We start from the raw sequence: 27,148 nt of genomic DNA on the forward strand, positions 1-27,148 counted from the left end.
GCAAACAACGCAATTATCATAACACATAGGTTGTAATGTGTTTTTTATTCCCTGGCTTGGCTTCCCGCGTGATTTTACCCACCGCTACTGATCCTCAGTTCTCTTATTTATATTTTTATCTACCAAAAGGTGCCCTTCTTTGCGAGACATTGGAAAACCTCCCTGGTCTTTGTGGTTGAATCTGGGTTTGAAATTCACTGCTCGACTGAGGGACCTTACAGATAATTGTATGTGTGGGGAACAGAGATGAGGTAGTCATTCAAAACTCATGTTAAACACTATTATTGAGCACAGAGTGAGTCCATGCAACTTATTATGCGACTTGCTAAGCACATGTTTACTCCTGAACTTATTTAGGCTTGCCATAACAAAGGGGTTGAATACTTATTGACTCAAGACAGCTTTTCATTTATAATTACTTTGTACACATTTCTAAAAACATAATTCCACTTTGACATTATGGGGTATTGTGTGTAGGTCAATTTCATCCATTTTAAATTCAGACTGTAACACAACAATGTGGAAAAAGTCAAAGGGTGAATACTTTCTGAAGCCACTGTAGATCTATTCACCAGTAATCCTCAGGCATCATTTAGAAATACACAGCTAAGTTTGCTACTAGTGCTATTTCTGACACTCTAACAGGAATACACTGTGTCGTAAGGGACTGTAGCCTAAAAAGCTATTCAGATATACAGAACCTGACATCCAAAGTCATAAGCATATTTCATTGACACAATCCTGTCCCCTTCCATCGTTGTCTAGACCATTTTGAGTATGCTGATTTAGTGTGATGTTAAACTATAGCGTTTGTAATACTGACGTTATGAAAGTGAATTGCTAATAAACAGTAGTAATTAATTTGTATACATTTGTTGTGAGGTTTAAACAGGTTGAAAAGTATGGAAGCCATTTTCAAGTCAAATGGGCAGATGGTAGGAATATGCTTCAATAGGAAAGGCACACACCGAGACAGACATTTTGTAAAACGCTGTTGTAAATATGTAAGTTAAATATTGAGCATGAGAAATATATATGATATTGTTTGTATTCTAAATTATCTCATATAGCTAGCTGTAAAATACATGGCAAATTGCAATTGCATTTTAATACTGGAACTCCAGTATTAAAAAACTAAAGATATCTGTAACACACACACACACACACACACCACATACAGCAGCAAAAAAACAAATAACAGGAGAACTCCTACACAAAAAAGCAGCCTGGTCCTTAAACATACTGTAACTGTTGAAATACATTACATAGTGTGTACTTAGAACGTTTTTGTGAATGTATCATTTAAAAACCTCCTACTTTTACAGCACTTTGTTATAAGGGCCTTTGTCCTAGACTTTTTTCTTAATCGAGTGGACCGATTTGTAGCCTGATCCCAGATCTGTTGAGCCATTGGCGTGACAATGACTATAGGACTTACAAACAGATCCGGGACCAGCCTCGACAGACTAAACTTCAAAGCCACATTTTGATAAGTGTCTTTATCTAATGTTAATAGAAACATGGCTTTAGTCTTGTTTATGTTTTCGTCACTGGTGGGATGAAGGTTTAATCCAGTTCAGCCATTGAGGCCTGGAGAAACAGTTGTTGATGATGTGTAATACTGTAGTGAGCTGTTCCTTCTAACAGACATGGAGCGTATGGTGCTGAGGAGCCTATAGGTCTAGCTGGATGATCAGAACTCTGGCTTCTCATCAAAACACTCCGTCTTCCACCATTCCAGGTCAAATCTCAATCTGCAGAGAGAGAGAGAGAGAGAGAGAGAGAGAGAGAGAGAGAGAGAGAGAGAGAGAGAGAGAGAGATTTAATTCATTGTCACATCCAAAAATGAGGTATTATTGTGCTAGTTCTACTATCATCTACTCAACACTTTCAACTCAAAACAACAGTCCCCAGTCCCCTGCCAGTCAGTCACACCATTTTCCTGACCCCCTAAAACAGGGATCATCAACTAGATTCAGCTGCGTGCCGCCAGTTGTGGAACCCTGCCCTAAAATGTCCTCATCACAGAAACAGGCAGTCAGCATCATGTGGAGACAGATCACAGTCTGCTGCAGGGTGGGATATTGACACCTTTGTCTTTGAAAGAATAATCGGAATTGCTTTACAATCACACAGACTTCCTCTGGTTTGCTTAAGGAGCAGGACCAAACCTTGTCTTATTATTCTTCCTGGAAGTGATTAAATCATGCAATGTTCCCTGCCAAAAGTATCATAACATTCTGGTCAAGTGTGACACTCGTCCAGACACATTATAGGGGAGAACGGCTCCTAATAATGTCCGGAACGGCGCAAATGGAATGGCATCAAACACCTAGAAACCATGTGTTTGATACCATTCCACTGATTCCACTCCAGCCATTACCATGAGCCCATCCTCCCCAATTAAGGTGCCACCAACCTCCTGTGTTATAGAGGGTGTCTACAGTACACGCATTCCACCCGTTTCCAGGAACACAGAGAAAACCACCAAACACACAGCCAGCTCTGAAAGACCATATGCACACTTAGAAGTAAAGCATGGCTGAAATTCCATAGTAGTGTACGTTTGTGAGTGTGGGGGATAGTCACTGGTGGGTTTCCAGCAAAATAGGCATCAACTGTTTTTGTTTTTTACTTTCTTTGCCTTGAAAAGTAAATCAACATATACTGGCAACCACCAGCAGGTGTCTCCTAACCATCCAATCAGAGGATCTCTAACCAGGTTGCCAGATTGGTGATAGATGACCATGCTTAACGGTCAAGATAATGTGAAGGTGATAAAACTAAAACTATTATTTCCCTTCTTCTCGTAGGCTGTTCCTGTAGCTCTCTTCCCTATTTCACAACCAATCAGAGTTTTGCCGACAGTGCTGCACTCATGGCCAGGTAAGGTCGGTTGAGTGTGTTTGTGTGCCGGGACAGGATATGGTTACTCCCTGGTGTTGCAGATTAAAAGTGCCCTGTGTAAACCTCCCTTTCATCAAATAACAGAAGTTCTTATCTGGACTTTCTGCATGACTGGCTGAAGCTCATTTTCCCAAAAGATACACACAAAGCTTTTTAACAGTATGTCTGACAACCAACCGGGTCTCCTGCGTGCCACAAGACTATGTTAGCATACAAACGCTAACTCTGTGTGGACATAAATAGAACTGGAGAATTTTACTGGAATACCTTCAGTTCTGGGTTGGGTTCTATTTCCCAGCTGTCATTGAGGCAGACAGAAACAACTTTGGCCCATTGATATAGTAGAACCACAGTAGAACCACAGAAACCCACTTGTGGTTCCGCACTGGTCCCAGTCTCTCCCCAAGCATGTCAATAATCTACTCCACCATCCAGAATAGCTACATCTCTATCAAGTGAGGCCCATCTCACAAACATATAATGCCTAAGAGGTTAAAGTGCAGACTGTCAGCTTTCATTTTACTGTGTTTTTTATCTATATCGTTTGAACCATTTAGAAATTACAGCACTTTTTGTACATAGTCCCCCCCCCCATTTTAGGGGACCAAAAGTATTGGGACGAATTCACTTGTATGTGTCTTAAAGTAGTCAAAAGTTTAGTATTTGGTCCCATATGCCTAGCACGCAATCATTACATCAAATTTGTGATTCCCCCGCTCCGGTGCTCGACGTCACCAGTCTACTAACCACCGGTCCTGACAATCATCGTTACGCACACCTGCTCCCCATCATTACACACACCTGGACCTCATCATCGCCTTGATTACGCTCCCTTTATTTAGCCCTCAGTAGCCTCAGTCTTCAGGCGGTATTATTTAGTCCTCAGTAGCCTCAGTCTTCAGGCAGTATTATTTAGCCCTCAGTAGCCTCAGTCTTCAGGCAGTATTATTTAGCCCTCAGTAGCCTCAGTCTTCAGGCAGTATTATTTAGCCCTCAGTAGCCTCAGTCTTCAGGCAGTATTATTTAGCCCTCAGTAGCCTCAGTCTTCAGGCAGTATTATTTAGCCCTCAGTAGCCTCAGTCTTCAGGCAGTATTATTTAGCCCTCAGTCTTCAGGCATGCGTAACGATGATTGTCAGGACCGGTGGTTAGTAGACTGGTGACGTCGAGCGCCGGAGCCGGAGCAGGAGTAGGCGTGACATGGATGCATTTGCTGTTTGTTTTGGTTGTGTTTCAGATAATTTTGTGCCCAATAGAAATGAATGGTAAATAATGTATTGTGTAATTTTGGAATCACTTTTATTGTAAATAAGAATAGAATCTGTTTCTAAACACTTCTACATTAATGTGGATGCTACCATGATTACGGATAATCCTGAATGAATCGTGAATGATGAGTCAGAAAGTTTGACGCAAAAATATCATATTTTCAAAAGGGACAAAGGTTATCGTCAATTATGAAATGATATGAAATCAATTAGAGAAGCCATCTCTCATTCCATCGCACGTGTTGCTGTCACTTCAGCTGCTGACACATACAGTTGTTTGACCTGTAATACAACACAGTGGGAGATACATCTGATATCAAATTAGAGACGCAGGTGCCTCTCTTGATACAACAACCTCACAGCAACGTCATAATCAAAACCGTCTTTCGACCCAACAAAGTGATTAGTAACGGCACTCTGCACAATGTCATTGAGGGCACTGCAATGCGTGAGGGCCGGGCTAGCATGCGGCAGGAACAGTTTGAGAAAGAGAGAGGCGTTGTTATCCACTGGGCAGTTTGTCAGAGTTTGGGTCCTTTCTCCTCCCTACTCCTGGCCTCTCGTGTGAATCTGGCTCCAAGTACCGGATTAGAGAAGGTTCTTTCTACTGAGAAACTAGCACTGGACAGCATAGCACAATCACTTGTTATTCTGGGGGGGAGGAGAGGAGCACGAACCATAGACAACACTTCAAGCAAACTAAATGAGTAAAAATAACCAAATTACCTCAATGATGTTTATTTGGCAGGGATGCCATAAGGACAGTATGTCATCCCTAAGTTCTGTATACGTTACGTCATAGTGAGTTACCGAGTTACATTCCTCACACATATTCTATTTACCAATCTGAATATTTCTTATAATGACTTTATGAGAAACAGCTGTGCAAAGTAAATGATTACCTCACAGGGAATTGCGGCGGTAGCTCTCGCTTGACCAGAGGACGATCCTGGCACAATATATATCAATTCCCCTAAGTGGTGCTTTAATATCCTGAATGCACTTCAAGCTGAGTTTATCATTCAATTTATAGGATGTGAGAAGCACCCAGACACACACTTATACTGCGTCCCAAATGGCACCCCTTTCCCTATGTAGTGCACTACTTTTGACCAGAGCCCATAGGGAATAGGGTGCCATTTGGGACACATCCGTGGTCTTGTATCCACATCATGATTCAGGGGATGAACCAACAAGGACATGTCTGTATCTGCCCTCCCGGATGTTGCTTTTGGACCCTTTGCTGCCCGTCTGAGAAAAGTAACTCTACAGGAAAGAGTGTTTACCAGTTTGGAGGAGATGAGTGCCAGTGAATCTGTGTCCTCAACACATCTACCGACATGGCAGAGGTCTTCCTCATCTGTTCCAGCAACGAGGAAAAGCAACATTGTGATGAAAGCTCTGACCGACCAGTGGGTCAGGACCTATGAATCAAGTCGGACACTTTCATCAGCTAAGGAAACAAAAAAATGACTAAACCTACGCAGTACGCAAACAAACCATGGACGGTTCGTTCAATGTCTCTTTAACTTTACAAGAGTGCAAAATCCGATCAAATTTAAAAATGTCTTGCCCTATCTGTAAGAATTGAGAAATCAATCAAACTGTCCATATTGCAAAATACTACACCACTTCTAAGGTTTAGCCATGAGCCAACAGAGCCAACACCCATGGACTGTCATTCTAATTCCTCCACAACCCTACCTGGCTTATCTTGACACCTCAGTGCCAGACTCAGCAGCAGTGTTTTGCAGACCACACCTCTCTCAGAATAAGTTGACACACCTCTCACCCCTCCCACCGCTGCTTATCATAGACAACAGTAACCACAGTAACCATAGAACCATTTCCCTCCCATTGGTTAAATTACTATCATTAGTGATCTTGAACATGTTGAGACGTAAACAAGCTAAAATGGCACAAGGATTTCTCAATAGGAAACGGAGTAATACTGTTGCGTTGAATTCCTTGAAGGAACTACCAGAAAGTACTCATACAATTTCCTCTTTAATGCCAGGTAAATACCAATGGAAACTAGTGCTACCAGAAACTGCCCACCCAGGATTTCACAATTGAAAATAACAGAACAAAAAACGGACAATTCCTGAAATCTCTCTCCTTTGGCAGACCAAAAAGCGAACTTTGATGGCAACTGTTGTCGGTATCGTGATTGATTTTATTTCCTGTATCTACCAGGGGACTGGGAAGTCCTATTATTATTGCCATTGGCACTGCTGGCACCAGACCACCCCACCCTGAAGAGGTCATGGGAAAAAGTGTTAGAGGTCAAGGGTCAATGGAGCGACGATGACACAGGACTGGCGTGTCCCCTTTCACTTTCCTGTGGACCTCCCACCTCCATGTTAAAATATGTCATCACTCTCAAAGAGTTATCCTTTTGAGTCATGTTTCCTTACCTTTGTGACATTGGTTTTGTGATTTAGGGGAATGGTAACTTGGGTAACTTTCCATTAGTGTAAAGTTTGAAGGTCATACTGTTGTGTTTTTGTATCAAGCTTTGTGCCAACTGTTACTGAGTGTTCTTTAACAACACTGATAGTGGCAGTTTTAGATACTTGTTACCATAGAGATAAAACAGTTTTATCAACTGTCATTACTGCTCTCTACTAAGTCCTAGAGGGGATCCTGAGAGTCCACTAAAATCACCTAGGGATATGATGACGAGGCCTTGACCCCATAGAACTCATAGTTGAGATAAAATATAATACTTTATTAATCCCAGAGGGGAAATTTGTTAAATTAAGTTTCCCATACAGTTCCGTATTTTCCCCATACAGTTCAAGTGATTGACCCATAACCTCCCCTCCCATTCTCACCAGTGGATGTTGCAATCAAGATGGAGTCACAATAAATGAAACGTTAGAGCTGCCTTCTACATTGTGTTTATACGACATGCTCCAACCATGCAAACTCCTGGAGCAAGACGCTAACTTTTCACTCTGAGATTGACAGTTGGCTTTTAGAGACCGTAGATCTCAGGGAATGTGACATCACATTCCGATGCTAACAAAAAGCCTCCCCTTCATCAAGAATGCATGAAACAACCACAGTAGGAGACAGATGACTAGGGTTATGAGAAGCACTCATAACTTGGCTAACATAACCCGGTCACATTGAGTCTGCTGTGTCAGCTCTGAAGAAGCTTGTTCCCAGGACTCTGAAGGACACTGGTATTATTAGCATCACCATGGCAACAACACATCCATGGTGTTGGAGACTACACAAAAGTAGCAGCAATGTCCTTTTTGTGACTGTTTACAAAACACTTGGGGAATGTATTGAGTAGGACACAACATTTGAAACATTGCAGATAGAACTACAATGTACTGTATATTGAATGGACAGGGTCCTCTATTCTGAACGAGAGAATCGAGTCCACTCTATTGGTTACATGTTCAGGTGAGAATGTTGCACCCCACTAAATAACCCCATGGAGTGTCACTTCTTCGACCAGGAAATGGATCAGAAGCTGATTGGCTACTCACCGTTTCGGCACAGGAAGCACTTGCAGAGGCACACACACAGGCAGCACAGGAGCAGGGCTGCCACACAGGATACTGAGATGAGAGTAGCGAGGTCAGGCCCAACTGCAACACACACACACACGTTTACCAACAGACATATGACAAGCCATCAGATGTTATAACGATAACACACCATTTAGCAAGCGCTTTTATCCAGAATGGCTTACAGTACAGTGAGTGTATATATTTTGGTAAACAAATCTGACCTCCCGGGAATCGAAGCCACGACCCTGGCGTTGCTAGCGCCATGACCAACTGAGCCACACAGCACCACATTATTGTCTTCAAGAACATTAAGCTACGCCTTATTTCGACCATAACTCATGATATGAGCTTCAAAACAAGAGAGATAGACATACTGTGGAAAAGGCCTGATGCTTTTTTGGTTTTCCACTTCCTGAAAACTGTAGCACTTCATGGTACATCAAATGAGCCAAAATTACATGTCACTAGAATATCAACTGAAGCTTTCCTAACAATCACTCCCCCTCTGGGAGCAACTGGAAACAATCAAAAAACTAAAATCAGGACAGTGTTACAATACAGGATTTCAACACACAACTCTACACATGTTGAACCACAATGCAGACCTGGGTTCAAATAGTGGACCCAGGTCCTGGGCTTGATTGACCGTGCCTGGTGGAATGGACCCAATACAATAGTCCTAAAAGTGCAAACCCTGCCCATCGCACTCCATGTATGGTATTTGAAATAAAACAAATACTATTTGAACCAAGCACTGTCACATTGCAAGGGCTGTTAAGCAGACTTGTATTCATAAGCACAACAAATCTGTGTAACACTTTATTTAAAAAGCATCATTAATATACCATTATTAAATCATTTATAAGACATGTGTTAATGATTTGCTGATAATATGTAAATCTTTATTAACCCAATGTGATTCTCTGAGCTGCTCACCATTGAGGTTGACGGACATGGGCGAGTCCAGGCCTCGGTGGTGCACCATGCATTTGACGGATAGGTCGTGGAGCAGGCCTTCCTGGAGGAGGAGGGTGCTGGTGACCAGTGTGGTGCCGTCCCCCTGGTCGTAGGAGGAGGACACGGATGGCCCCAGCGTCCGGTTGTCCCCCTCCACATTCCATACCATCTGGGCTGCAGGACGGGCTGCGGCCGTGCAGTTGGCTTCGATGACACCGTTGGAGGTCATGGAGGTGATCTCCGGGTTGGGCAGCACTGAGGGAGACATCACACACAATGGATGAGAGATCATGTTTATGGTGAATGACAGCATATACAGTGTAAGGCAGTGGTTCTCAACTCTAGTCCTCCAGTACCCCCAACAGTGGTTCTCAACTCTAGTCCTCCAGTACCCCCAACAGTGGTTCTCAACTCTAGTCCTCCAGTACCCCCAACAGTGGTTCTCAACTCTAGTCCTCCAGTACCCCCAACAGTGGTTCTCAACTCTAGTCCTCCAGTACCCCCAACAGTGGTTCTCAACTCTAGTCCTCCAGTACCCCCAACAGTGGTTCTCAACTCTAGTCCTCCAGTACCCCCAACAGTGGTTCTCAACTCTAGTCCTCCAGTACCCCCAACAGTGTTTCCCAACTTTCCATCTGACACAATGACACCTCGCTATATCAGACGGCACAACATGGAAACAGGGCATGGCCTCCAACCCTCCAGTCTCCATCTGACACAATGACACATCACTATATCAGACTGCACAACATGGAAACAGGACGGAACGACAGACAACAAGGCAGAGGATTGGAGGAAGAATCACTTCTATGTAGTGTGATGGGTATCGGTGCCTGGGTTTACTGCTGCTGGTCTGGAGCATAGGGGCTCACACAGAGACATACTGATCAGAACACACACACTGAGAAAGGCACACACCACTCACACACACACACACACACACACACAGAGGGCCTGTGTCCAGGGAAAACAATGGCCCAGTCATCCCAGGGGCCTCAGCCCAAATTAATCACCTCTTTCCTGTCTCCAGAATCATCACCCTTCCCTCAGTCCATAGGCAGCCACACAGCATCTAAGAGGCATTCTGTCAAAGTCAAATTCCATAACTTCCATTCCATAACTTTGAAAACCTACAGGAGGGTAGCTCTCCAGGAACAGGGTTGGAGTGAAAACCTGCAGGATGGTATCTCTCCAGGGACAGGGTTTGAGTGAAAACCTGCAGGATGGTATCTCTCCAGGGACAGGGTTTGAGTGAAAACCTGCAGGATGGTATCTCTCCAGGGACAGGGTTGGAGTATAAACCTGCAGGATGGTATCTCTCCAGGGACAGGGTTTGAGTATAAACCTGCAGGATGGTATCTCTCCAGGGACAGGGTTGTGCAGTAGCCTTCCGCCCCTAAAGGGCCCTGGGTTTAATAACTGTACAGTAGAGCGTCTCCACAGAGCATTGTGACCCACTCTGGCTCCTCCCACCAGCTACATTAAGCTCTTCCCTTTCCTGTACTATATCTGGGAAACACACACAGACAGACAGAAGTGTATCCTCTTATTATATGAGTTCCTTCCTATCTACTATTCCTGCTCTTACAGTAGTATGTCTACTATGACAACATCATCCGGGAAATCGTCTGATATTTACAGTGTGATTACAGTGTGATTACACGTGGCCCTTTAATGACCTGAAGTGTATAGACATAAACACACATCCTCCCCTCCAGTCTCAGGGGGCGGGGTTGGCCTTCAATGAGCACAACAACTGACTACCCTGGGGCACACGGCTACGTTATCCAACTAACTAAATATAACATACAGTGCATTCGGAAAGTATTCAGACCCCTTGACTTTTTCCACATTTTGTTAATTTACAGCCTTATTCTATGGATCCAAAAAATAATAATCCTCATCAATCTACACACAATACCCCATAATGACAAAGCAAAAACAGGTTTAGATATTTTTGCAAATGTATTCAAAATAAAAAACGGATACTACATTTACATAATAAGGATGATCAATGGAAACAGGATGCACCTGAGCTCAATTTCAAGTCTCACAGCAAAGGGTCTGAATACTTACGTAAATGTGATATTTCCGGTTTTAAATTCTAAAAACCTGTTTTCACTTTGTCATTATGGGGTATTGTGCGTAGATTGATGAGGATTTTTTTTATTCAATCCATTTTAGAACAAGGCTGTAACGTAACAAAATGTGGAAAAAGTCAAGTAGTCTGAATACTTTCCGAATGCACTGTATATTAAAATGGATGGGCAGTAGATCACTGCTACTGGTTTTGAGACGCATCTTTATCAATCTTTATCAGTGAAGATTGGGAGCAGGAAATTCCAGCAAAAACCATAATCAATTAAAACTTTCCTCACAATAATAGCCTCAGCAGATATACTGCCTGAGATATAAGTTAATTTCAACAATATAACCTTCCAAATGACCCCTAATAACCCCCATCCATACACACCATATACAAAGAGGCAGGCCGTGGCGCTCCTGGTGCCTTCTGGGTAGGTGTGGAACTCACAGGTGTAGCAGCCCTCGTCCTCCGTCCTCACCGGCCGGATGGACAGCTGGGTGTCTCCCAGGGAGGGGCTCAGGGTCGTGCGTCCCCGATAAGGTTCCTCAATGCTGGGTTGGCCTCGCTTGGCGAAGGAGGCCACCTTGGTCGTGTCACCCTGCTCTGCAGTCTTCCTCCACAGGACCTGGCGTACCCTGTCTGGGAGGCCATACCAGCAGGACATGGTGGCCAGCTTCCCGCTGACGGCTGTTTTATCACCCTCGTTGCCCACTTTGACTGGGCCAGACACAGGGAGACAGAGGAAGGTATCAATAGGTGAGCATTGGAATGGGAGGATCACATTCATAGTGGTGGGTTGGAGAGATATGACAGAGGTAGTAGGCTTTCTTGGTCCTAGAGAGTCAAAGTGAGGCTTACATTTCAGCAAGGCATTTAAATATGTAAATAATTTGGCTCCATATAAAACCTTACGAACACTACACGACCAAAGGTATGTGGACACCTGCTCGTCGAACATCTCATTCAAAAATCATGGGAATTAATATGGTGTTGGTCCACCCTTTGCTGCTATAACAGCCTCCACTCTTCTGGGAAGGCTTTCCATTAGATGTTGGAACATTGCTGCGGGGACTTGCTTCCAATTCAGCCACAAGAGCATTAGTGAGGTCAGACACTGATGTTGGGCGATTAGGCCTGGCTCGCAGTCGGCGTTCCAATTCATCCCAAAGGTGTTCAATGGGGTTGAGGTCAGGGCTCTGTGCAGGCAAATCAAGTTCTTCCACACCGATCTCGACAAACCATTTCTGTATGGACCTCGCTTTGTGCACGAGGGCATTTGCATGCTGAAACAGGAAGTTGGAAGCACAGAATCATATAGAATGTAATTGTATGCAGTAGCGTTAAGCTATCCCTTCACTGGATGGTCAGAGATATATGGGAGAGGTTGAGGGTAGCTGAAGGATGGGATTAAAAACAAACAAAAGATAACTATTGTAAAATACAGATGGTGAAGCGTGATTCACCACTCCACCACGCGTTTCCACTGCTCCAGAGTCCAATGGCGGCGAGCTTTACACCACTCCAGCCGACGCTTGGCATTGCGCATGGTGATCTTAGGCTTGTGTGCGGCAGCTCGGCCATGGAAACCCATTTCATGAAGCTCCCGACAAAAGTTATTGTGCTGACGTTGCTTCCAGAGGCAGGTTAGAACTCAGTAGTGAGTGTTGCAACCGAGGACAGACGACTTTTGCGCGCTACGCGCTTCAGCACTTGGCGGTCCCGTTCTGTGAGCTTGTGTGGCCTACCACTTCGCGGCTGAGCCGTTGTTGCTCCTAGACGTTTCCACTTCACAATAACAGCACTTACAGTTGACCGGGGCAGCTCTAGCAGGGCAGAAATTTGACGAATTGACTTGTTGGAAAGGTGGCATCCTATGACGGTGCCACGTTGAAAGTCACTGAGCTCTTCAGTAAGGCCATTCTACTGCCAATGTTGGGCTGTGGCTGTGTGCTCAATTTTATATGGGTGTGGCTGAAATAGCCAAATCCACCAATTTGAAGGGGTGTCCACATAGTTTTGTATATATAGTGTATCTGTTGGGGCAGTAATACGACAGAGGGTTAGAAGGGTCCTCTTGTTGTGGTCTTTATAGTTACAGGAAGTATCGGGTCCTGGTCTGTTGAGTGTGGTTGACCTCAACCCAGTTCCTGTTTGTGATTATCCACAACTGATGCATTCTGGGACGGCAGGGCCAAGTGAACATCCTGACTTTTCATGACCTTACACAATCACCAGAGAAAAACATGGGAACTACAAGCCTTGTAAAAATAAACAAATTCACAGGAGGCTTTGTTTTCGAATGTAGAAAAATTAAAACATTGGGAATGTGTCAACCCTGTGAAGAAGGCAACCTGGTGCTGGAGAGAGAGTATTTGAGGAGGAGAAATTAAGGAAGCCTTTGCATGCCATAGTCCTGGAATCTGTAAGTCTTTGCTAGTGTGACTAACCGGGGTTCAAATCTGGGTCCCTAAGACAGTGTTAGCATGCTGTGCTAAAGCTTATGCATTACCTCTGGCCGCTAATGCAAGTCTTCAGGTCTCAGGCAACCACATGACCAAACCAACTTGTTTAGTCTAAGGCCAAACTCACCTTCAATACTGAGGCAGGTCTTTCCCTCCTGCGCTCCGCTGGGGTAGATGTCAAAGATGCATCGGTAGCAGCCCTCGTCGTTAGGCCCCGCCCTCTTGATGGTGATGGCGCTGACGTCGCGGTGCGATGATGAGGTTAGCTCCACGCCGTCGTGGGAGGAGGTGGTTCTGACCGACTCGCCCGGCTCGTACGCCAGGAGAACCTGGTTGTGTTTGTTCAGCCAGCGGACCTGCTTGACCGTGTCGCCAGTTGCTATGGTGACGTTACAGCCCAGCGTGAAGGGGAGGCCTGCCACAGCGGTCATGCTGGAGGGGGTGATGACCTCACCTGACACATGACAGGAAGTCAACCAATGAGAAGCACTGAAATTCAATACAATTCAACAATTTTAAGGTGGTCGACCACATACTAAGTCAAACATGCTTTCTCACTGCAAGGGAAGAATAGCATTTTCTACTGGAAATATCCACTACTTTTGATTCAACATGGCACCTAAACCTACTGTAAAGTAGTGAAGTATGTTGAGTGTTGGCTACCTTGTATCCTGAACACCACCATCCCCAATAACTGCAGACACAGCGTCCGCCACCGAGACAGGGCAGATCCACACATCTTGGTCTGCAGGAGTGGCACCAAGTCTCACTTTGGGTGTTGCATCCAGGTTACTGATAGAAAACATGAATACTGTTCAAAATAGCACCATGGGACAGCCACACCCAACAGTCACGATGAACTTCAGCATATAAAGTTAAATCAGATACTTACTTACCCCACCTGTGATCCAGTGTGTGAGACGTGTTGTCGGTCAGTGATGTAGTAACCTCATCTTACTGGAAGACAGACCCCTGTAGCTGGATCCAGGAGCCAGAGGAGGACACAACTCTCTCAACATTGTAACCCTCTATTCAGCCTTATAACCCATTATAACAGAGCATTATAGCCTATAACGTTGCATTATAAACTTTGATGTACTGTGTAGCATTATAGCACTGCTTAGTGGATGAAAACAAAACTGGATAATGGCACAGTTATCAATTGGAGCTTATTTGCAGTGGCATTGCACTGCACCGCACCAGGTCTATCAAGCTAGGTGACACAAACAGTGTTGTTGGTCTGAGGGGCTATCGCCATGGGGATTGACTCAACAGAACAACAACAGCATATTAATCAGCTCTGTCAGATTATAGGTCTTAATCACCTGGCAAACAGAAGGCTTGCTGTGCTGCTTTGATGTCTACAATGCAGCAGCCCCCAGTCTAAAAAAAAACACGTTTGTGCAATCAAACCAGAAGCAAAACTCTGTGAACGACGCAAGATGAGCCTATGATAAAAGACAGACGAGCCACCATAACAGCCAGTACTAGCCATGAAAGAGCACCGTACAGCAGCCGATAGGATTCAGGGCTACTGTACGCACTGTGTCTGATCATGGGCTTAGAGGTATGCCAGCCAAGCCAAGCGTGGTTCAGTGGCTATAAAAAACACTTGTGGTTAAGCTCCTGTGTCTGCGTTGCTGGGAAATCCACTTGTTTAAGAGAGCCAGTGGGAGGTTGTGACAAAGCAAGGAGAAACAGCCCTCCAGGCAGAGGGTGTCCCTAAGAGCTGATTTGGGATCAGTTTACACAACCACAATGATTATCCCTTCTCTAGTGGAGGTACATAGCAAAACTGACCTCAGATCAGTTTAAGAGGCAACCTCCACTTGAAATAAGCTACACGACCAGACCAGAGCTAACCCACCAGGCTTTTATAGGCAGTTCATTGGGTCTTTTACGATGTAAACCATCTGGAAAAAACATGCCGTCTGCCCCTGTTGGGCAGAGTTTAAAACAGCTGCTCTCTTTTTCCACTATACACATTAAAAAAGTAGTTCTGACATCTTATCGTAAATAAAACATAGTATATGGAGTGAATGTAAACATAGCAACAAGTATTTCAAGAGGACACAGTCCCGTAGCAGAATTCATGCCCCTCATGCATCTCTTTCAAAAACATGACACAGAAACTCCACTCTATCAAACTGACTTGGGTTTCACTGAGGATCATAGCACAGATTATTACTGGGCCATGTTTGACTGATTCCATATCAAAGGGTGTATGGCATAGCCAATAAACTTCAAAGTCAACCTCATTGCCACAGAGTAAAGGAAAACCTGGCCTTTCACAGAAGAAAGGAACATATGAAAAGCAGAGTACACTGGTCCCCAAGGGCCAAACAGTGTGCCGGTGTGTGCAGAGCGGTAACATTTTCAACAGCTGTTTGTTTAGTTCTCAGTAACAAGATGTGTGGACTCCCTAATGTCCAATCAAAGACTGGGGAGTCCAGACATTCTATGTGATGAGACCACCTAGCTTGATTCAGTGTAGGCATTTGAGGAGTACGAAGCCTGTTAAGGCTTGTTCAGTTGATGTACCAACCTATGGGTTTTCTGTAATTGTTCTGTTGACGGATGCACTACCATGCAATACCATGATTAGGCCATTTGATTATGATAGGACATGTTCTTTTTTGTTTTGGAAGGGAAGAAGAAGGGGGGGTATTAATTGACGATATTAATTCTATAAATGGTTGAGATAATCCTACTAGCAATATGTAGGCTAAAAGGTGATCCACATAAGTTGAATGAGGTCCTGGTCAAAAAAAGGCAATTGCACAAAAATACAATTTCAATTTCATACAACGTCTATATGATGCTATATTTGTCATAATCCTTGATTAAAAAAAAAACTGCACTGGGATACAAAAATATATAAACATGATATAAACATTGATTGTTATAACAATATTATAAACGTAATGCCGTGGTGGAAAAAGTACTAAATGATCTTACTTGAGTAAACGTAAAGATACCTTAATAAACAGTTGCCAAGTAAAATACTACTTGAGTAAAAGTATCTGGTTTTAAATGTACTTAAGTACAGTGGTGTCATACTTGAGTAAAAGTAAATGCTATACATCAAATTCCTTATATTCAGCAAACCAGAAGGCACGAATTATTTTTTCATTTTTTTACGGACAGACAGGGTCACACTCCAACACTAAGACATAATTGACAAACGCAGTATTTGTGTTTAGTGAGTCCGCCAGATCCGAGGCAGTAGGAATGATAGGTGCCTGAATTGGACCATTATTCTGTCCTGCCTCAGCAGTACTTTTTGATGTCAGGGTAAATGTATGGGAGTAAAAAGTACATATTTTTAGGAATGTAGTGGAGTAAAAGTAATCAAAAATATAAATAGTAAAGTAAAGATACCCAAAAGAAACGACTTAAGTAGTACTTTAAAGTATTTTTACTTAAGTAGGCTACTTTACACCACTGACATAATGTATAGACTAACCCTATAGGCTTCTTCCACCTTTAGAAGATAATGCAATATAGACAACGTTATTATGAACGCATTTATTTGCATATTAAATATTAAACATAACACAATGTTTTATTTTAACTGGGCCCTATAACAAATTAATACTGGTATAAAAACGACTTACCCGTTGAGCAGTGCATGGAGTTAGTGATAATGAGAATCATTGAATTCCGTCCTCTGCAATAACACAATCTTCTACACTGATTATCAAATCCATGTTTCAAAAGTCTTAAAGATGAACAGACCGGGTGTAATGCGTTCTGCCTCTACATGAGTGGCTGAGTGGCGTCAGAGAACGGAGACTGTCAAGTGTCTGGTGAACCAATATAGCGTACAGTCGTGTGTGATATTCAGGCGAACCCTAGTGGCAATTGTTTGCAACATTGGCTGGTCTCGAGCGGCAGAAGAATCTAAGACTTTACATTTTTTTAAGCTTAGCCAGCATCAGATATCTGACAGTTCCATACATCACAACATTGTTACAGCGTTTGATTTTTAAAAAGTGAAGAAAGAAGAAAACAACAGCACACGCGCACCACAAAGTACATTATGACCACATTCTGTAGGCTGTAATATTAGGGTACAAGGGGGTAACTAGCCCCCCACTAAGAAAAATGTCTAATTGCTGACACAAAAAAAGCAATATTTGGAGAAAGAAATGGGTATGTGGATGAAAGTCATGCTGAGGTGAATAAACTATAAAGGGAAATAAATGGCTACAGTTTAAACTTTTTTAGGTATTTCATTTTCATTAGAAAAGGGGCGTTTTTAAAAAAAGTGCCGGGTAACTCGATTCCAACATGGATTGTCTACTCAGGGAAAACAGTGTGATGAGGGAGTTGGTACTAGACACACAAACCCGAAACATGCGTAAAAATCTAATATTTTCTGAGATTCCTGATGACGCATCCAATAATCCAGGGGGTGCGATCAGAGAGTTCATGCAATCCGCCTTGAAACTTCCTCTAGAGACTGTAAACATGGTGGCTTTCCACCGAGTACACAGACTTGGAGCTCGGAGCGACAAGACCAAGGGTCCCCGACCTAACATCGCAAAATGTGAACACTACCAAGAAAAGGAGCTGATCAAAAGCAGGGGAAGGGAGTTTTTAGGGACCAATTTCCCCCGGAGATAAACGAGCGTCGCAAGAGGCTGTATCCTGTACAGAGGAAACAGACAGAGAGGGGTAAGCGCGCCTTTCTCATTGTGGACAACTCTTTATAGATGGACAGCTCTTCCGAGACAGTTCTGTAACACCATGGCTGTACTAAAATTTACGGGGACGTCAGGATACGGATTTTTTTTTTATGGGGACTGTCAAAATATCTGAACACTATGAAGTTGATACGTGAACACACGCTCGCTTACACATAAGGACGCATAGACACAGACACACTTGATCTCCCTCTCTCCTCTCTATTCTCGATATATTTTTCTATAACTTCATATCCTTTTTGTTTCTCTATCTTTTGTATGTTTATCTATGTTTACAACAAGAAGTGGGAAGATATCAGAACAGAGACGCTGGGGAATAATAACATATTGCAGGGGATACATGTGTACTGTAGTGAAGCCGTCTCTATGGTAATGCAGGGTCTCTTTTTCATAATCACTCACTTCATGTTACGCACATAGACACTCAACCATGCAAATTGGCTGGGTTATTATTTATTTAGTCATCACACATTATATTCTTACTCTTACCCAGACATCATACACACTGTCACTAAATCACATCCAATATCACACACATCAACCTACTTGGATCAATTACACACATAATATCTTGACTCAATTTTCTAACATCTGTGGCATTGGCTCAAAGGCAAACAGGCAAGGGAATAAAAAAAATATATATATCTAGAACCTATTTGAAATCTCTATTCTTGACCGTCATAATACCTCTTATGGCAGTAACTTTACAAGGACTAATTATGGTACATTTAGTATCTAGTTATGGCAAGAGGTGAAATAAGTATAGCCAGTTATAATTGTAACGGTTTAGCAGATTATAAGGAAATAAGATCAGCCTTTGGAAAGTATTCAGACCCCTTGACTTTTTCCACATTTTGTTACAGCCTTATCCTAAAATGGATTAAACTTTTTAAAATCCTCAGCAATCTGCACAAAATATATTGTTTGTTTGTTTTTCTGTGGGGGGGTCTCGGATGGTTGAGGGGCAGCTCTTGGGGTACTGTGGGGGGGATCTTGGAGGGCTGGAGGGCTAGTGGCCTGGCGGTTGGACGCTTGGGCCGGTGGCTGATAGGTCGTTGGTTCGGGCCCTGTTTTGACATTGTGGGAGATCTGGCGACGTGCCCTTGGGCAGGGCGTTGACCCTGGTTGCTTCTGTGGGTCGCTCTGGATCGGAGTCTGTCAGATGACTGAATTTAATGTAAATGTTGAGCGGCTTCACTGCAAGTAGATTGTATGTTTTAACATTCAATCAAAATAAACATCTTTGTAATTATTTCAGATCACTGTCTACATTGCACATAATCTGATCTCTCAGGAGATTTCTGTATAAATATGGTATAACATATTGTTCTGTATAAGAGGGTAATTAACATATGTATCCATATAAAGAGGGTAATTGACATAATGTTCTTTATAAAGAGGGTATTTAACATATTGTTCTGTGTAAAGAGGGTAATTTACATAGTTTTTTATGGAGTATATAAGTGACATGAGTAACATTAGAACAACAATTCAGCAACAAATGCAACTCATTAGAATATGTGTCTTACTGTTAGATTAGACCTCTGGATTTCAGGGTCATCATGTTGAGGGTTGAGTGTTGATAGTTCTTCCTGTTCTCTGTCATGGGCTGTGGGATTTGGGCTAAAGATTGTTTTTGTTAGTTTGACAATTAATGTCAAATGAATACAGTATTTTCTCTTTGTCATCTGGACAGTAAAACTTACCTTCTTATTTTATTTCTCAGTTTGCACCACCACAGTGCCACAGCTCCACAGCACACAGCAATGAAACACAGAGAACCCATCACTGCACCAATCACTGTTGTCTTACCTGTCAAAGAGGACAAGATGAGAATGGTACAATTCACAGATAAGAGTGTCAGAGATTAGTTGTGGTCATTAGATGAATGACTTACCACTGATCCTGTCACCATCAGTGACCTCAGGTAGACCTAGCACAGAAAATACAGAAACAGTACTTCAGAATGACACCAGCATGTTGATTGTTACTGTAGGCATGTACAGAACCATTTCTCACCAGCAAATGGAGCTTGAGTTCTAGCTGGAATGTTCTTGATGACTCCCCTGGAGAACAGTGACACCATACAGCCAATCCTGGTGTCTTTGTCAGCTAGACTGAATGCTGCCAGCGTGAAAGTTATGGTGACAGTGACAGTTCCATTGGGATGGGTGACATTGGCCATTGTGGAATTTTCGAGAATGTCGGTGTCGTCCCAGGTCACTATAGGAGCAGGTCGTCCAGTAGCAGAACAGGACAGAGTGGTGTGACTGTTGTTGGTTTGTGTGATGAGGAGTGAGGGTCCATACAGCTCTACAGAACAACAACAGACACAGATCACAGTGAATGTAAATACTATAATGTTTTTATCACATGGTCAAATGGATCCATGATGTCTGGAGGCCATTGTTCTTCTTTTAAAGGGATTATTACACATTGTTCCTGTTTTAAAGGGATGTTACACATTGTTTAAGACCTCAAAAGTAGCCTTATGTTAAGATGAATCCACATGATATGCCTGAACCCAAAATGAATGGAAAAGAGAAGCACAGCAGATCTGGAAATGACATGGTGCTTATCTTCTCCATTGATTTGGGAATCTGGCAAATAGCTGAATCTTCAAAACAGATGGTCTAGAATGTGGACTTATCTCAGCTGAAATCTATGTTTAAGGTCTGAAAACATCCGACAAACTTACACTAGACTTTAGAGTGTAGTGCCCCTTTAACCCCCCCTTCCCTAACCCAATGTAATATGATTTTTACCATTTACTTTGAGGCAGGTTCTTCCATGGATAGCTCCATCTGGAAAGGCATTAAACTTGTACTCGTAGCAGGACTCGTCTCCTCTTGACACTCTTCTGATGATGATAGAGCAGTTCTGCAGACCCTCGTCTTCAAACTCCACTTTCCCCTTAAAAGGTGGGTTGACTTCGAGACCAAAACGTTTGCCATAGGAGCCAATGTTCACATTTTGTCCTTGTGTCATTTTTTGCCAGGTGACTTGCAGCACGTCTTTGGGTTTCATGAGCTCACAGTTTAAAACTGCATCTTCTCCAAGGGTTGCTGTGACAACCTGCTGTGTTCTCACCAGCTGAGAGAGCCCTGCATGAAGACAGTTACACACTACTTAAAACTACTACAACACACACACACTTCTAGGATGTGCGTACGGCCCAGTACATCACTGGGGCAGAGCTCCCTGCCATCCAGGACATCTATACCAGGCAGTGTCAGAAGACGGCCCCAAACAAATGTTAAAGGCTCCAGCCACCCAAGCCACAGTCTGTTCTCTCTGCTACTGCACGGCAAGCGGTACCAATGCACCAAGTCTGGAACCAACAGGACCCTGAACAGCTTCTACCCCCATGCCATAAGACTTCTAAACAAGAATGCTAAATATCTAATCAAATGCCTACCTGCATTGACCCTATTTGCACTAACTCTTTGTACTGACTCTATGCACACACACTGGACTCTACCAACACAGTCACACATACTTACACTGACACCCAACACGCACACACACACACACACACACATTTCCACACTCATCACATAAGCTTCTGCTACTGTCTGTCTATCCTGTTGCCTAGTCACTTTACTCCTACCCCAGTTATCTTGTACCCCTGCACATTGACTGTTGTGGTACTCCCTGTTATTCACTGTGTATTTATTCCTTGCGTCACTATTATGTTTTTGTGTTTTTGTTGTTGTTGTAAATCTTATCTTTAACTCTGCATTGTTGGAAAAGGACCTGTAAGTAAGCATTTCATTGTTAGTCTACACCTGTTGTCTACGAAGCATGTGCCGAATACAATTAGACTTTATACAATATATAATATAGTGGTGTAGTTCTCAGAATGGTCAGAAGGGGGAGTACTGAACTAGTCTGTAATCTAGTCTAGGTACAGTCGGAGGAAGTTATGAATGAAGAGTCCTTTAGACTGACTGCAGTATGGGTTCATGTGTTGATTTATTAAAGTAACATCAACGTGTGGGCCTCAGTGAATATGAGGAGCTATGGCTAATAGCCAGTGCTTGACTTGGACTGAAATAGGTGCCGATCCTCATGTTGACTGCCGGTACTGTTTGTATTTAGGTGCAGGAGCTCCACAGTACTTTTGAGCTAATATTTTATAAGAGGAACAGGAACTCAAGCAGTAGAAAATATGAGGTGCCGGTAATCAGCTCCGGTGAGCTTTTGCCCAAGTCAAGGACTGCAGACCGGAAAGGATGGGTATTAATATATATTTATAATCAACTGACAGCCCTGACACACACACACACACACACACACACAAATTCGATCAATCTTTAGGATACTATATATACAGTGCATTTGGAAAGTATTCAGACTCCTTGACATTTTCCACATTTTGTTACGTTACATCCTTATTCTAAAATGGATTAAATTAATTGTTTTCCTCATCAACCTACACACATTACTCCATAATGACAAAGCGAAAAACAGGTTTTTAGAAATTTTAGCAAATGTATACATTTTTTCCAAATAAAAAACTGAAATAGCTTATTTACATAAGTATTCAGACCCTTTGCTATGAGACTAGAAATTTTGCTCAGGTGCATCTTGTTTCCATTTATCATCCTTGAGATGTTTCTACAACTTGATTGGAGTCCACCTGTGGTAAATTCAATTGATTGGACATGATTTGGAAAGGCACACACCTGTCTATATAAGGTCCCACAGTTGACAGTGCATGTCAGAGCAAAAACCAAGCAAAGGAACAAAGGAATTGTCAGTAGACCTCTGAGACAGGATTGTGTCGAGGTACAGATCTGGGGAAGGGTACCAAAACATTAATGCAGCATTGAAGGTCCCCAAGAACACAGTGGCCTCTATCATTCTTAAATTAAAGAAGTTTGGAACCACCAAGACTCTTCCTAGAGCTGGCCGCACGGCCAAACTGAAACACCGCTTCCCGTTCATTTTCAATGGAAGGAAAGCGGTGAGAAACGGAGTGGGCGGGGGAACGTGGCGTGCGAGGCGGTGAAAAAGTACTGCATTTCCCAACTTTATGAAAATCACCAGCGGCGATATGAGACGTGTTATGATGAGCCTCTGTTGGGTGTCATGGACAAAGTGGATTTTTTTTTCTTTCGTTCCCATTACGATTTTGACGCTACGTGACCCAACGCTGGACACTTTCTTCAGCAAAGATGGCTGACAAAAAATACCCTAGGATGGAAGCAAATGTAAGTAATTATAACGTCATAACGAAACATGCAAAGAATGTACAGTTGAGAGGAATATGTTAGTTAATGTAGAGACAAACGATTATGCATATTTTGACTGCAAATTGAATGCTCAATTTTGTAAGCTTGCCTTGCTGATATTTGCCATGCAACGCAGCTGAAATAACGTAGCTAGTTAACTATTTTCTTGCTTATTGCGTAGTGGAGGATAACAAATACCTGTCTGCCTATGGATGTGTAGCTAGCTATGTAGCCGATCTGGGTGGCTGGAAATGTTTGATATAAATATTAGTTCAGAACCTAGCAATGAACCTCAGCCATCATAGCCGGTTGTATCGACTTCAGCCATCATAGCCGGTTGTATCGACTTCAAAACAGTCTGAATGGCATTAATGAAGCCTATGGATTGAGTAGAATATAATATAACTTTGTGCCAAGGATGCAAGTTGTATATACATGTAGTTATTACCAAGCATAAGATCCCCACATTGTAGCCTGTACATTGAACATATTCACTGAACATGTACTCTACCAAATAAAGGTGTAGTTCAGGTATGAATGTCTGTGAGAGATTATTTTTCAGTCATATCCAATACCAGGATTATCAAAATCCAGTCTTTGAATGATGCTGTGTCTGCACGTATGTATTACAATTATACACTTCAACAGTGTTTACCAATCCTGGTCCTGGGACATCAATGGTTATACATTGTAACTATGCAATAGACTAGAACACATGATTTAACTAGTTAAAGGCTGATTTGTAATTCATATACAGAAAAATATTATTTTAAACAGTACAGTACACTTCCTATGCATCATGTAAATACTCTAAAACCGGTTCATCTCACTATCTAATTTCCTTCATCTGCATTGATCTGAGGACACAGGGAAGGTGTAGTATTTCATCAAATGAGACTTAATTTCAACCAGTAGAGAATATGAAATGCTTTATTGAAAGAAGTTAATTATCCAAGTGTTATAAATACATAATACATGTATTATACAGTGAGGGAAAAAAATATGATCCCCTGCTAATTTTGTACGTTTGCCCACTGACAACGAAATGATCAGTCTATAATTTTAATGGTAGGTTTATTTGAACAGTGAGAAACAGAATAACAACAACAAAAAATCCAGAAAAACGCATGTCAAAAAAGTTATAAATTGATTTGCATTTTAATGAGGGAAATAAGTATTTGACCCCTCTGCAAAACATGACTTAGTACTTGGTGGCAAAACCCTTGTTGGCAATCAGAGGTCAGACGTTTCTTCTAGTTGGCCACCAGGTTTGCACATATCTCAGGAGGGATTTTGTCCCACTCCTCTTTGCAGATCTTCTCCAAGTCATTAAGGTTTCCGAGGCTGACGTTTGGCAACTCGAACCTTCAGCTCCCTCCACAGATTTTCTATGGGATTAAGGTCTGGAGACCTTAATGTGCTTCTTCTTGAGCCACTCCTTTGTTTCCTTGGCTGTATGTTTTGGGTCATTGTCATGCTGGAATACCCATCCACAACCGATTTTTAATCTCACCCAAGATTTGACGGTACATGGCCCCGTCCATCGTCCCTTTGATGCGGTGAAGTTGTCCTGTCCCCTTAGCAGAAAAACACCCCCAAAGCATAATGTTTCCACCTCCATGTTTGACGGTGGGGATGGTGTTCTTGGGGTCATAGGCAGCATTCCTCCTCCTCCAAACACAGCAGGTTGAGTTGATGCCAAAGAGCTCCATTTTGGTCTCATCTGACCACAACACTTTCACCCAGTTCTCCTCTGAATCATTCAGATGTTCATTGGCAAACTTCAGACGGGCATGTATATGTGCTTTCTTGAGCAGGGGGACCTTGCGGGTGCTGCAGGATTTCAGTCCTTCACGGCGTAGTGTGTTACCAATTGTTTTCTTGGTGACTATGGTCCCAGCTGCCTTGAGATCATTGACAAGATCCTCCTGTGTAGTTCTGGGCTGATTCCTCACCGTTCTCATGATCATTGCAACTCCACAAGGTGAGATCTTGCATGGAGCCTCAGGCCGAGGGAGATTGACAGTTATTTTGTGTTTCTTCCATTTGCGAATAATCGCACCAACTGTTGTCACCTTCTCACCAAGCTGCATGGCGATGGTCTTGTAGCCCATTCCAGCCTTGTGTAGGTCTACAATCTTGTCCCTGACATCCTTGGAGAGCTCTTTGGTCTTGGCCATGGTGGAGAGTTTGGAATCTGATTGATTGATTGCTTCTGTGGACAGTTGTCTTTTATACAGGTAACACGCTGAGATTAGGAGCACTCCCTTTAAGAGTGTGCTCCTAATCTCAGCTCGTTACCTGTATAAAAGACACCTGGGAGCCAGAAATCTTTCTGATTGAGAGGGGGTCAAATACTTATTTCCCTCATTAAAATGCAAATCAATTTATACCATATTTGACATGCATTTTTCTGGATTTTTGTTGTTGTTATTCTGTCTCACTGTTCAAATAAACCTACCATTACAATTATAGACTGATCATTTCTTTGTCAGTGGGCAAACGTACAAAATCAGCAGGGGATCAAATACTTTTTTCCCCTCACTGTACATATTCATATTATATTACAAATACAAGTTCAATCTGTACTTCAATGCACATCTGGAAGAAAGAGGTGGGGAGAGAGGTGTGAGAAAGAGGTGGTTGGGAGAGAGGTGGTGGGGAGAGAGGTGTGAGAAAGAGGGGATGGGGAGAGAGGTGTGAGAAAGGAGATGGGGAGAGAGGTGTGAGAAAGAGGCGGTGGGGAGAGAGGTGTGAGAAAGAGGTGATGGGGAGAGAGGTGTGAGAAAGAGGTGGTGGGGAGAGAGGTGTGAGAGAGGCGGTGGGGAGAGAGGCGTTGGGGGAGAGAGGTGTGAGAGAGGAGGTGGGGGAGAGAGGAGGTGGGGAGAGAGGTGTGAGAGAGAGGAGGTGGGGAGAGAGGTGTGAGAAAGAGGCGGTGGGGAGAGAGGTGGTGGGGAGAGAGGTGGTGGGGAGAGAGGTGTGAGAAAGAGGCGGTGGGGAGAGAGGTGGTGGGGAGAGAGGTGGTGGGGAGGTGAAGAGGTGTGAGAGAGGAGTTGGGGGAGAGAGGGGGGGAGAAGGTGGGGAGAGAGAGTGGTGGGGAGAGAGGTGTGGAGAGAGGTGGAGAGAGAGGAGGTGGGGAGAGAGGTGGTTGAGAGAGGAGGTGGGGAGAGAGGTGTTGAGAGAGGTGGTGGGGGAGAGAGAGGTGTAGAGAGAGAGGTGGTGGGGAGAGAGGTGGTGGGGAGAGAGGTGGTGGGGAGAGAGGTGGTGGGGAGAGAAAGAGGTCGTGGTGGGGAGAGAGGTGTGAGAGAGAGTGGTGGGGGAGAGAGGTGTAGAGGTGTGAGAGAGAGGTGGTGGGGGAGAGTAGAGAGAGGTGGGAGAGAGGTGTGAGAGAGAGGAGGTGGGGAGAGAGGTGTGAGAGGAGCAGGGAAGGCAGCATATGATTAATGAATTACAGTGCTACCCTAATATTCTCTCAGTTCATCACAATTACATAATAGTGTCTCTAGCGGTGTCTCCTAACAGCCTTCGGGCCAACTAGGGGACCAAAGCTATCTTAAGAGCGGGTGAGATGGCGATGACGGGACTGGGGGTTGGCACCCTCTCTCACATCAAAACATACCTGCAGACGAGAGACAGATGGAGAGAGAGATGGCGTGATTAAGCCTTGTGTTTTTGTATTCTAACACTGTCAGTCATCATAATCATCAGGAGGTGAAATGCAAAACTGACCTTGGATCATCAACTCTGAAATACAGAGAGATGTAGTAGTCCCAATGTAAAGCATCTTTAATAATACTTCCTGTTGACCCGACCAAGTGACCTCTCACCTCTGATCATGCTGTGCCCTCTATGTAGCCAGTTCAGATGGGGGAGGGGTTCACCGACACAGCTGATATAACCTAGAGGATTTAGGGGGGAGAGGGATGAAGTGAAGGAGAGAAACTGTTATGGAGAAAATAAGGTAGTTAAAGAGACAGTGTTCAACAGGAATGT

At 43.3% G+C, this 27,148-nt stretch overlaps 1 protein-coding gene across 4 annotated transcripts; it reads right to left on the minus strand.

The window, feature by feature from the left end:
• Positions 1 to 544: 544 nt before the first annotated feature.
• Positions 545 to 17,018, minus strand: LOC121572303 (OX-2 membrane glycoprotein). 4 transcript variants are annotated; one of them, XM_041884346.2, is made up of 8 exons: positions 16,827 to 17,018; positions 14,106 to 14,187; positions 13,873 to 14,001; positions 13,337 to 13,663; positions 11,195 to 11,464; positions 8,641 to 8,916; positions 7,681 to 7,782; positions 545 to 1,754 (listed from the first exon to the last, which is right to left on the minus strand). In XM_041884346.2, exons 3-8 carry the CDS (start codon positions 13,946 to 13,948, stop codon positions 1,750 to 1,752), a joined length of 1,056 nt encoding a protein of 351 aa, XP_041740280.1. In that variant the 5' UTR covers positions 13,949 to 14,001; positions 14,106 to 14,187; positions 16,827 to 17,018; the 3' UTR covers positions 545 to 1,749. The 4 variants fall into 4 exon arrangements, with proteins under 4 accessions (XP_041740280.1, XP_041740279.1, XP_041740277.1 ...); XM_041884345.2 differs by having other exon boundaries at positions 11,135 to 11,464; positions 14,106 to 14,181; positions 16,827 to 17,016; XM_041884343.2 differs by having other exon boundaries at positions 11,135 to 11,464; positions 16,827 to 17,016.
• Positions 17,019 to 27,148: the final 10,130 nt, after the last annotated feature.

The sequence above is a fragment of the Coregonus clupeaformis genome, chromosome 30 (assembly GCF_020615455.1).
Source record: "Coregonus clupeaformis isolate EN_2021a chromosome 30, ASM2061545v1, whole genome shotgun sequence".
NCBI lineage: Eukaryota > Metazoa > Chordata > Actinopteri > Salmoniformes > Salmonidae > Coregonus > Coregonus clupeaformis.

What these genes read in the sequence shown, in the direction of transcription:
- LOC121572303 (XM_041884345.2), bottom strand. Translation starts at nt 13,948, where the DNA reads ATGTGTGGATCTGCCCTGTCTCGGTGGCGGACGCTGTGTCTGCAGTTA. An exon ending in GGTGGTGTTCAGGATACAAG is followed by an intron (nt 13,664 to 13,872) that starts GTAGCCAACACT and finishes GTCATGTGTCAG; the next exon opens with GTGAGGTCATCACCCCCTCC. An exon ending in GGCCTGCCTCTTTGTATATG is followed by an intron (nt 8,917 to 11,134) that starts GTGTGTATGGAT and finishes TGTCTCCCTCAG; the next exon opens with TGCTGCCCAACCCGGAGATC.